The 12781-nt window shown below is 38.0% G+C and overlaps 1 protein-coding gene across 2 annotated transcripts; it reads right to left on the reverse strand.

The window, feature by feature from the left end:
- Window positions 1-3102: 3102 nt before the first annotated feature.
- LSMEM1 (leucine rich single-pass membrane protein 1) lies at window positions 3103-12566 on the reverse strand. Of its 2 annotated transcripts, XM_069851129.1 has the most exons (6): window positions 12484-12566; window positions 11506-11613; window positions 10728-10909; window positions 8868-8999; window positions 5480-5617; window positions 3103-3767 (listed from the first exon to the last, which is right to left on the reverse strand). In XM_069851129.1, exons 4-6 carry the CDS (start codon window positions 8992-8994, stop codon window positions 3550-3552), a joined length of 483 nt encoding a protein of 160 aa, XP_069707230.1. In that variant the 5' UTR covers window positions 8995-8999; window positions 10728-10909; window positions 11506-11613; window positions 12484-12566; the 3' UTR covers window positions 3103-3549. The 2 variants fall into 2 exon arrangements, with proteins under 2 accessions (XP_069707230.1, XP_069707239.1); XM_069851138.1 differs by lacking the exon at window positions 10728-10909.
- Window positions 12567-12781: the final 215 nt, after the last annotated feature.

A 12781-nucleotide genomic window follows, 5' to 3' on the forward strand; every position in this document is an offset into this window, starting at 1 on the left:
AGTGCAAGACCAAGTACAAGCTGATGTCCTTGTGGTAGTGTGACCCCAAGGAAAGCAAGATAATGCCTGCTCTAGCTGACCTTGTACTATTTATTACTGTATAGGTTCACTACATGTAGTTTCATGTAGATACAGTCTGATGGTCTGGGGTTTACAAAAACATGGAATGCAGTGAATGTCTGGACAAAGGAGTTAATTTCTTAGCAAGATAACCAGAGGGGGGAAGCATATTGTCTGATATTACCTGACCACCTAAAGATTCAGCCAATATTTCAAGGAGTGGCTACACAATGCCTTTGATGGGACTTATTTCTTGGTCAAATCTTCCAAGTGTTTCTCCTCGTCTACTAGCATCTTTCTAGCATTGTCCAGATTTATTCAGCAGAAACTTTCCTGAAGCCAATTTGTCATTTCAGTATTGATAGTAGTTGCAGCTGTTGAGAAAGATGAGTGTCAGTGGCATGTTGTTAAATCTATCTGAACCCTTTGTATGTCATTTTCATTTACAGTGGACTCAGGGAAATACTGAAAAGCAAATAACTGTAGATAGATACCTCCATAGTCTTCAAATAAGAGAGAAAATAATGAAGTTGTACTACTGATGAAAAGAGCTGTGACTACTGTAAGATGAAACTATTGCTCTCAGATCATCTTCCTGTACAGTTAGTTCTTTGTTGTAATACTGAACATTGCAAAGACTCCTGAGTTGTGCAGCCATGCAAGAAAAGAGCTCCTACCCACATCTACAGCAGATATTGTAAAATGCACATACAGCACAGTGGCTATGCCACGTGCAGTTGGAGCTTGGAGTTTACTAGTCAATGTAGCTGTTTATTCAAGATAAGAATTATGGAGCTCTGGAACGAACTGAGTTTCACTTCAGGGATAAACTTGTGGAAGATTTTTAGAGTCAAATATTGGTTTGTTTAGGACTGTTTCAGTCAGTAGATTAGGTGGTTATGTTCCCCTCAAGGAGCCACTACTTGCTTCTGTTTAAGAGGTTACTCCAAAAGGTGTTGGTGGAGTGGATGTAGCACTCTCTTGTCCAGGCATCTCTCTCAACCCTTGCTCTGGTCTCATGGAGAAGCAGCCTTAACCGTAAATGGATATTGGTAACTTGAGCTGAGAAGCCATAAGCAGCTGTATGCAGTGCTGCTCCACATTTCCCTTGTACGCAAGTAGTTCCATCAACAGATGTGTTTCAGCAGTGCTCACAGGATGGGTCTAAAGAGTTCCTTGGACCTTTGCACTTTTTAATCACAGACCTTAATCACTGATCACTGCAGTTGAAGAAGTGATTAAATATGAAAAGTATTATTTGAGGGCTCAGTCCTGTGTGACACTTAGCGTGCCTGCAGATTATTTTGCCCCAGCTGGTCCTAAGTCTGTGGCAGTTGAGGGCACTCGGCATCTTGCAGCATCAAACCCTGGAGTGAAAAAAAAACCCAACTCTTCTAATCAATAATGGAGACAGAAAAAAGTGGATTTATTATGAGTACTGACTGAATAACTAGATTAACAGTAATTGAGGCTAATATCAGAGAGATGAGGAAGCTTTCATGTCTTTGGGGACTATTGCTATAGCACAGATTTTATTTCCATCTCCTGACAGAAATATCTATTGACAATTGGTGTTAGTTTCTAATGGACCACAGACTATTCTGACAGCTGCACTTGTGAGGGATGTGACAAATCCACATGCTTAAGGTGCACAAAGTGCCAAATACTAGAGTTGTTGCTCCCTGGCTAACAAGTGCCGATGTGTCAGTGCAAGACGGGAGCCTGAAAGCAGTTACGGTAGCTACAAGATGAGTGGGAGAGGTGAGAACTTAATGCTGCCATTAAGAAGCAGCTGACAGCTCAGAGAAGAACAGAGAAAAAACATGCGAGTGTCATGTTTTTAGTCTAATGATACTTTTTCTTTCATCACTTAACAGCATTTACAGAAAGATATTTGGGTTGGGCTTTTAAGGTTTCTTTCTTCACAGCTTACTCACAACACTTACTTTTATCGTTCTCTGTTAACTATACTAAAGTCATCTTTGTCACAAATACTTGTGATGTCTAGAGGAGGTAATTACAACTGCAGCTGGGAATTAACAGCAGGATTAACAAACTCTTAAGAGCAAACCTCACAGTTCTCATGTGAATGACTTGACAGTAATATCTAGAAAATAAAAATCAAGGAATAGAAAGAAGGTGATGTAAAATATAGATGTAAAGTAAAGCAATCCTAATGGTGGGGACAGAATTGGGGGACAAATCCAGGTAGAGTGATACCAAGAAAGATTCCTGGACCTAATTCTTGAGTGTGTTGTGGACAATGATGTAGTCATCACAGAAAGGACTATCATCCATTCTGGAAAAGGAGACTACAATGCAAGTTGTTGGCTTTGTTGACTTTTTGTAAATTTATCCAGAAGAAGTAAGAAAGCATTGGACAAGAAAGAGAAATCAAAGTAAAAGGGAAGATGTTGGACATACTCTACAGTGTCAGGTACCATTGCACTGTTGTGATGGGAATAATCAGTTTGTTTATTGATAATGGAGGTGGCTTCTTAATGTATGTACTCATAGAAAGAGCTGAATCATAAAATTACAAAGCTACCCATCAGTCCTTTATGTGATCACATTTTTGAGTGTCGGTCTCTACAACTGTGTAAAGTCAGAGTGAGAAAGCACCAACTCCTGCTTTCACCCGCCATGGTACTATTCCATTTTAAAAACATGAACGCTCAGACCAGACTTCTACCTGGCTCTGTGGCCCTTCTCTAATAGTGGCCAACAGGAACCAAAGGGGAAAATGAAACAATATATAGTATTTTCCCCCCATCACTTTATAAAAATATTTGGCTATCCCCCAGAAACTGGCAGCAAATAATGCCTACAGCATAATAACATTGCTATAAGTTGGGCTTTACCAGACTGAGTTCTCTAAACCCATTTCCCATGCCAGACAATATGATAACCACTTTCAGTCAATACAAATGTGGGTTGAATATGGCATGTTATGAAAGGGTTTGTTTTTATTCGAGTTTGGTTTTTTGCAAAAGAAGTAGTAAGTTAATCTATTTAGATGCACAGAAAGGGAAACCACCAAACTCCATGGCAGAACTGGATTTATTTATGTTATGGAATCTGAAATTATCCATAAATACAAATAATATAGAAGCAAACACAAAACTTGTTCCAAAGAAACACAAGCATGACTAAGTGAACAAGGTCATGCTGGAAGCATGTGAATAGAAAGCAATCTTTTCTGTAATCATTCACTTACATTTAAAGTAAAACTAAGCCCTTAGCTCTGCAGTTTACAAGACAGAGAGAATCTGGAACTCTTGCCAAAAATTACTGATGATCCACTTTTTATTGTAAATCATATGAGCTTAGTTTTCAAAATCTATAATCAAATACAACAGGATAAAATATTTTTTTTAATATTTTTCATTCAGATGGCTTTTCCAGTGCTCCTGTGACCATATCAGAATGTTTAAGTAACCTGTGTGACATATGTGAAAAAAAAAACTGAGTACATGAATACACCAAATTTCATTCCAAAGATTCTCCAGGGACTTTCAGCTCAGCACGGGTGAAGAGGTACTCATGAAGATCAGGAGACTGTGTGAAGAGATATCTCCCTTTTTCCTTAATTCCTGATTGATTGAGATGCTTTAATATCATATTGTTCATTTTCTTAAGCTCTTCTATGGTCTTCTTTTCAGTTATTAGTCTGCTTGATAATTGGTCCATCTTGTTTCTAGTTTGAACTTGAAAAGGAAAATGTACCACATTAAATTGGCAACATTTAAGTCAAGAGCATCACGACCCTCTCTTGCATTCCTGTGGGAGTTTGTAGGGAATTATGATAAGTGAAAATATTAAATAGGAAAACAACTGCAGAAGCTAATGTTAAGAAATTGTGCATCTGGTAGAGTTACCTGCTGGTTTTCTGTTTTATTGATTTTAGTGCAGTGCAATAAAACTAAACATAGCTCAGACAAATTTTGCAGTCTTTAGGAGTCCATTAGTGTCCACAGAAAAAGGTCTGATTCAGAGGTTCCAAGACACTATTGCTGGGCCATATGCACCTGTATTTTTCTAAAAGTACAATTACTGAAACACATAGCAGACTACAGCCACATCACCTGATTTCCTAAAACATGCACCGTGTACACTTCTGGAACTAGTTTTATTCTGGCTCTGTGAAGTTAATGAAGTTTACCCATGGGTTTTGAAGTTTAAGCCTAATACTGCCAATGCTAAACAGATCTATGTCTATGGCTTGCAAACATAATGTGAGATTAAGTTTGTACTGTAATGTGAAACACTGCTGGAAATCAGCTTCATAAATCACAGGCCTCCACCAGCCTGAGCCCAAGCTGACTCCTTTAATTCCTGCAAGTAACCTTTTCACTATTACTTTACCATTTTTCCACTGCAGGGGCACATTACTCAATTTTCTATACCAGGGCTCTACTTTTAGCAGCCGCCCATTAAAAAAATCTAGAATTCAAGTACAAGATACTTTAACTAGAATTTTACAATTATGCCACTTAAAATTTCCTTTGTGCTCATTACTTGTCTGATATTCTGTCCTTTGAGTGCTTCTGAGCAAATTCAGTCAAGGATTAGGATTTCTTGTTTGAAAAGGAAAATGAGGATTTTTGCTACACTCCAGCAAATTCCCTGCTACAGGGTAAAAGAAATCTTGATTTCACATGGATTCAAATTGGTTCAAAATGGAGTTGTAAGTTAAAGTAATGTGCCTTGTACTCTGTTCAATACCATTAACACAGAAAACAAGAGCACAGAAAATAAACAGCAACAGCTCCATAAAACAAGGTCACCTGTAGTCACGAGGGTAGCTAAGCCAGCCCAACTAGTCCAGCCCAAGCAGAACAGTAATTATGTCTACAAACATAATGCTCTGTGTCAATTTTTATATATCTAATTTTTGTTCCTCTTGGGTTTTGGTTTTGGGGTTTTTTTTGAGGTTTTCTTAGTTGCATAACAATTTCCAGTCAGTACTTGGCTGGCAGCCTTAAGGTCTTTCTCAGTTAGCCTGATTTAAATGTTAGCCTGGGTGTAATTCCAGTTTCAGTGGATTGACACCTAAACTGAGTTTTACCTGGAAAGGAATGGAAGGCATGTTGTTGAAGTATCTTGCTGCCATACAATCATCTTTAAAATTTCCAGTCAGCATTTTTAGCAACACAGTATAGCCCTACTGAGCTAAATTTTTGACAGCTATTGAAGCTCACAAAAACTTTGCACTACGAATGAGATTATGCCTTTTAGCTCTAAGAGTAGAGCCCCGTGTTTTTACACCCAGGACTGAGACCCACTCCCCATAACCAGGCAAAGCTGTTGACCATGCAAATGCAGCAGTACTATGTTATGAAGTAGCATGATGCATTTCAGCAAAGTTCTTCTTCCAATTGGCCTTAAAGTTCTAAGAATCACTGTTTGGTTTACTTACTTATTAGGAATATTACAAATGAAACAAGTGCCAAACTGACGATCAAAGTAAGAATAAAGGTGACGAAGAACAAAGACTGGTTTCTTATGTTGCTCCCTGCTGTGTTTTCTCCAGTGCCACCAGTGGTCTCTTCCTCATCTATTACAAGATGAGAAATCGTTTGGTAAGAAGTTTGTTAAGGTTGGTTAGGACAAACGTGATAATATGTTTCTGGCTCCATGAAATCATGCAGAATAGGTCATAGTTGTGGCCAAAAGATTTTATTTCCTGTGATATTCATGACAGGGGAAGAAACCAACTTCATGAGCCCAGCTTGATTGTGGGAATATAAAAACTAATACATCTGTTATAGTTTTGGGATCATGTTCAACAGAACTGTTTCTGTTGCTGAAATACACTGTTTTGTTGAAGTTGACCTGTTTTACAGTTCAGAGTTTTGCAGGTCAGCTTTACATGTGCAAAGGTGGCAGTGAAGTTTTCATCAGAAGTCTTTCTAAGGGCCTGAATGGACTCATCCTTTTCAAAAGAGAAGAGAGAAAAAAAAATGTGTTGAAAACCTAGGTACAGATTCACCCTACACGTTCTTCCTCTCAGTTTGCTTCTTTGTCTGACAATAGAATTATCCCTGGTAAGATTGGTTTCCTAAACTGAGCACTTCAGTTAAGCTCCTGATGTTGGATAGGATGAATGTAGGTCTTGACTTTTTATCTTAAACCAAAAGTTTTTAATATTCATCTTCTTCTTTAGGTTTTGTTTGTTTCATTCCAATAATAAAAAAAGAGGTACATATCCTCTCAAATTGTCAAAAAATGAACAGAGTCTCATATACATTGTGTTTCAAGAACATAAAGAATAAAGCGTGAAAAGGACAAGTAGTTGCTATGCTTCCTTTGAATCAGAGCAGCAAGCCAGTTAATGGCTTTTTTAAGACTGTGTTGCATAAAGGGAAGTCAGTAGTTTCTCTCACAGAAGCACTTGCAATCAAATGGGAGGTGGCAATGTACCTTAAAGGTGAAGTCAAGGAACACCATAAGGAAACTCAAGCTAATGTAAAAAAAAAAAATCATACTTGAGTCAGATTAATCTAATCTCAAATTTGCCTGCTACTTTCAGTACGTACTAAGGCTTGAGTTTATTTTATGCTTTGAGGGGAGAGGGGAGCTAATGTAATTTCATTTTGGTGTCAGGCTCATACATGATAAAATTACATACAGATTACCATAATTTCTCCTCCTATCTGTGAGCATCTGTGAAAAAGGTATTCCTAGGATGTGCTGTTGTTCTAGCTGGTAGAAATCTCTGAGGTCTCTGCAACTGAGCCTGTAGAGATAAAGCAGAGGGACGGCTGCATATGCCATTACAGCACTTTAATAATGAACCAACCTGGGGCTGAGCAATTCACTGAGCTAATAGGAGTTCTCTGGGAATACCTCTGGTTTTCTTTATTGCATTTAACATGTGCCTGCCTGCAGGTAAGATGAAACCTGTTAATATTTGGGGTTTCGGTTTATATTTTTGTTCCCTTTGCATTCATAACAAATGCATCATGTATTAAGCGCCTACACTAATATTGCTTTCTAATCAGAGTAATAAGGATAAAGAGGGCCTGCTACTGCTCTCTCTCAAGCATATTAAGTTATAAATAGAAGTCTCAAAAGTGGTCTGTGCTTCCTCTGCCTAATGAATGCTGCTTACTATTTCAGCTGGCGGAACGTGCCAGGCTGCAGTGTTGCGAGGAACCAGGGAACACAGATTCTTGCCAAGCTGCAAACAGTGGGATCATTTCATAATCTAGAACGATGAAATTGCTGCATGGCTGATACAAAGCAACCAAAAGGCATATACATTTTAAATAGCTTTTAAGATTGTTGTGTGTTTGATTATGTCAGGTCATACTAAGCTATTGAATATAAAGAGTGCTGTGTACTGCAACACTTGAAAAATTGTTTTTAAACCAAATTGGGTATTGGCTATACAACTAACAGATCACTCACAAGATTTTAGAATTTATCAGAAATTAAAAATACTCCACAGATCTCACTGATTTTCTGGCAAGAGAATCAGAATTTTATTCTGCTGAATAAGGCAGCTAAGGGCTGTGAAAAATTCATTACATGTATTTAACTGATGGGATAACACATCTACAGAACCTCCAGCTTTAAAAAATAAATAAATATATATATGTTAAAGAGACTAATCCTAGAAGGAGCCAAAGCACTTTACAAATAGATGTATGAAGTACATATTCGTCTACTCCTACTTACTGCTGAAGTGTAGGGAGGCTCATGTGCATAATTATTCCACAGAACCAGATATGATTCCACAGTAAACAATACTGTCCAATAAAAATTACAAAAGAAAGCAAGACAGTCACACTGCAAAGAGTTTCTTTGACATTAAAACCAATTTATCCCCTTGTCTCATTTTGTACTGGTACCAGTGACAATATCAAGATAATCTACATATGAAAATTAAGTAGCTTATGTCTAACATCTCTGTGTTCAATCTAGAAACCAGCACCACTCTAGTTAGTTGCACTAAGAAAAGTTAGAGGACTTCGAAACAGAACTAATAGAAAGGCATTTAAGTCCTATAAGTATTATTAAGTTATGGCCATTTGAAACTCATTTAAACATAGCTATTGTTCTACAGCTTTTCTTCCGTCAAATTAGCCAATATAGTAAAGGAAATATAAGCAGATTTAAATATTGTCTTGTGGGATGCTGCTGAAGAATTCCAGGTTTTAATATGTTTTCAGATCACAAAGAACTCAAGTATATTGTAGCTGTCACTAGGTGAAAATATTCTGTTGCCACGAGCAAATCAAAGATAAAAGCTCTATAAAGCCAGTAGAAGTGTGAGAGACTAAATCTTTAAATCTAAGTAAAAATATTTCAGGTAACTGGTTTGAGTCCTCAGGAAATATTTCTTCAAAGAATGAATAGAAATTCTCTGGCGTTTCATTGCCATGTATGAATTTTAGTGATTGTGAAGACTTACCATTCTGTTTATGTAGTAGGTATATATTGAACATTACTAGAGAAATTATCCTGCAAGGGAACACCAATGGAAATAGAACAAAAGTTCAAGCTTGGCAGTGAAACCCTAGCCAAAAGTAAGGATTTTCAAGAATCTAATAACTGAAATACTCAGCAGGAGTAGCTAAAGCATTAATCTGATCTGCTTAAATTGTGCCATTTACAATCTTCTTCTTTTATTTTTCAGTATAGAGCTTGACACATACATAATGGATGCTGACGTGAGTGCAACACAATGTGATCAATCTTTTCAAACATCATACATAACTCTTTTTTGATGGCCTTATTTTATGTACAGAAAACCACAAGGTATCATCGATTATATGCAAGGTATCACCTGTTATACGCACCTACCACATGTTGGGGTCTATCTGGGCAAACATTTAGTTTGTTTAGGTTGTTTAAGGAATCGACTACGTAAAGTTTTCCTTCTTCATGAGTATCAGGTAGGTTAATTTCTAAGGAAGGCCTCTCCATTGCATCTAAAAGAAATAATAATTAAAAAGTTAAATTAAAACGTTGATATGTGAAATTACTGGTAAGAGTTGGTGTCCTGTTGTAGGGAAATACTGAGCAGTCTTAACAACCCTTAAAATAAATGGATTTGAAGGACCAGGATAGTTACTACATCTTTAAGGCAAAGGTAACACAGTACATAGCACCTGTTTATTCTTAGAGATCTTTGATGAGTATCAGATTTCATTTCGACATTGTGTATACTTACACATACATATACATATGTGTGTGTAGAGAAAGAGAGAAAGAGAAAAATCTATTTGACTGGCTTCAGCATTGATTTGAATGTTACTTATCTAGCTGTATAGCTCTTTTGTTTTGGTGAGTGATGGGTGATATCGTGACCACAGTGAAAGCCAGACCTTCACTAACACTGCCAGGAAGGATGTCACTCCAGTCCTCTATTTCCAATTATCAAATAATTCAGAGACAAGACAGACAAACCAGGCATGGACGTAGGAAATAAGCAGCAAGAATATAGGGTGTGCTTATATAACTTAGAATATCACTGTGAAGTCATTATTTGTGAAAAATGGAGGGAAAAAACATCTATTAATTTGATTCTACTCCACATAGATGCTAGTTCAGGGAAAATTAAAGCCTAATGACAATGTCTTTTCTTCAGATTAATGCTCTCTGCTTTAAAAAAAAAAGCACTGGCTGGGGCCCAAGCAGGAAAACCAGCTTCTCTGCAGAGTCTGGGCGTATGAACTCATTGAATGGTTGTTTATATAAATGCAGTTAGGAAGAAAGATTATATATAGAAAAGAAGAAATACTTAAACAGGTTCCTTTATGTATTGCACATAATTCCTTAACAGTCTTTTGGTTTTCTTTATTTTACTCTGACTTGAAAAATACCTTATAGAAACAAACTTCAGTTCTAGCCACGAGGAGATGCAGATGCGCTGACTGCTACTACTACTCCTCTTAGACTATATTGGTCACTGTACACTCCCTCTGTGATTATTGAAGAAAAATACATACCTCCAGGTAACATTCCTCTAATTGTAAGGTATGTCCTTCTGACTTTACCATCGCAGCCTAAATGTACCTTTCCTTTGCTTGTGAATATAAGGGGAAAGCTCAAATGGATTAATACAGACTTGGATAATATATCTCACCCATTTAGAATTTTTCAAAGCTCTCAAGTTTGATTTTACCTGCCAAACATAACTCAGCAATTCATAGGATGCAAATCTGTTGATAGAGAGTGTTAAGCACTCAGGGTGATTTCTGAATCCCAGATGGGTTGAATCGCCCTCCTGACATGCCTCTGAGCTCTCTCTCCCTCTCCAAGCAACAGAGAAGGCAGTGTGATCAGATTCCTAATCTAACACTTCCATTCAAAACCTTAAGTCTGAGGAATATAGCCCCGAGTGCTTACAGAAAAGATTCAGTCTTTATGTCATCAAACTAAATGCAGAAGATTGTTGTAATTCCCCCAAATTCGAGCTCACAGCCAAGTAAACATTCACTGAGCCTCAATAAGTGGGAAGACCGAGTGCTTCAATCACACCTGATGACGGGGCTCGTTCTTCTAATAGTGGGGATTTATGGGTCTACATTAGTACTTTTATATTTCTATTTAATAACATGCAAGAAAAGTTTACAACTCATTTTCCCTGTTCAGAATTGTTGCTGTGAAATACAAGGATAAGGTAGAAAAGCTGTCATTGTAGTATTTAACCTTACCTAGCGTATGATTTCTAGGTGTGCAGCAGTAATTTCAGGACAGATGGCTGCGTCCACTGTTCTTCCTCTAGAATGTTGCATTGGTGCCAGGCAGCACGGTCTGCGAGCCACGTCGGCACCAGCACTGGGTCTGCTATCTCCCCACAAGAACATCTGTGGCCAACTGCAATCATTATGGAGCCCTGGATTTCAACAACAGCCTGCTAAAAGTTACCACCCGTGCACACAGGCTTTTGGTTATTTTTAGCTTCCAAAGAGCATTTGCGTCTCTTGGCTTTTTTGATTAGTACCTCCCTTCAACTTCAGGGAAGACTCCTCTTAATAAGTTGAGCTGTAATAAATGTGACTTTGATCATTAATATTATTAATTATATGTTTGCACATTTATTATTAATTATTTTAAACCAATTTCCTCACTATGCATGTGACCACAGTGAAGATAACCATTATTAATTCAACAAAATCTATATTACATTAGTTCGATTCCCTTGACATGCCAAACAAAGGAAATAGGATGCAGACACCAGTATCACTGGGCAAAAGTATTGATTATTTTCCCAACAAACTAATCTAAACATTAGTGATTTGGGAGTTACTCTATCTTGCACTTTAATCTTGCCTACAGGCTTTTTTCCCCATGCAACTTTTAAATTTCTCAAGTTGTTGTGGTAAAATTAGAACTTGCTACGAGAACACACTGAAAATTATTCACAGAAAAAAAAGGAAAACAATCAAATCTGGAAGGAAATAAAAACCAGGAGAATGAAATGTTACTTACAACATGACCACGTTCAGGTAATGTGCCAGTGTGGAAGAAATCAGGCAGTGAAAATCACACGAAGCAACTCCTCTCTGTGCTTTCAGACTCATAGGAACCCGTCAGCCCCTGCAGGACCCATGAAGGCAGCTATGACACTTTCACTCTATATTTAGAGTTCATCTTGGCTAACTATACTGACTTCTAAATATTAATCTGTTTAAAAAGAAATCTGCACGTACCCAGACAGCTCTTTTTTATTATATTGGAATCATTACGATAATATCCTGTTGTGGATATTATTAGGTTTGTTACCGATGATCAGTATTTCACTAACCCTTTTAAAATTCATTCACTATGCAGAAATCACATCTACAGCACTGTAGCTATGTGTAACCAGTTTGCTATGCAGAAGAGTCATACCTACAGTATTGCAGCCACGGGTATTTTAAAGGCATAGTCTATAAAAAAAACAGGGCGTTTTCTTCCTCTTCCCACAAACTTTAGAGTTGAGTGCAACAGTATTATGGGATTTATTATTAATTTGCCCAGAATCTTTAGTTCTTTAAAAACTAAATTCTAATGAACTGTTTGTGAGTACTGGTAATTGCTCCTTCACAGGTAGTTCTTTTATCACTAGGTTTTTGTTGCCAAAGTTGCAGAACGTGATGCTACAGCACATTGTAAAGACAGGCAGCTGACACTTACACAAAGGGACCATGGCTCGAAACAGCTAATCCTTTCTGAAAACATTTTGTCTTTGAACTCTAATTTTAAACTGACAATATATACATTTTTCTCTCAGGAAACAACGGTGAGTATACGTCTTGCAACTCTTAATTCCCAGCCTATGCTGACAAGCTCTGCCACTGCCCAGCCTGAGTAGCTGGGCCTGTGATGTGGACACAAGCCTGCTCCCTTTCTGCACGGGTCTCCTAGACATCCTCCCTCCAAACAAGGATGTGCAAGCCAGACAAAAAAAACCACCAACACCCTCACCTCCATCCCTGAAAGATTCCCGATACCATCCCAACTGGAAGACGAGGACCCAGCCTCTCCAGTCCCAAGTTTGAACAGGTCTACAAATCCATCAGATCTCTGTAAGGCAGCAAAACAGCCTCGGCCAGCCTTGGAGGCCACCCTGGGCGGGAAAGGGCAACCACATGCTTGGACACCTGCCCAGAGGTGCTGGAAAAAGCAATTTTGCAAAACACAGGAAGCTATTGAAAGCACTCCTTTACACTAACAAAGCGTGCCAAAGGTGACCACCCAGAAGTCACAGGCAAGACTAGCAGAC

The sequence above is a fragment of the Phaenicophaeus curvirostris genome, chromosome 1, assembly GCF_032191515.1.
Source record: "Phaenicophaeus curvirostris isolate KB17595 chromosome 1, BPBGC_Pcur_1.0, whole genome shotgun sequence".
In the NCBI taxonomy this organism is placed as follows: Eukaryota; Metazoa; Chordata; class Aves; order Cuculiformes; family Cuculidae; genus Phaenicophaeus; species Phaenicophaeus curvirostris.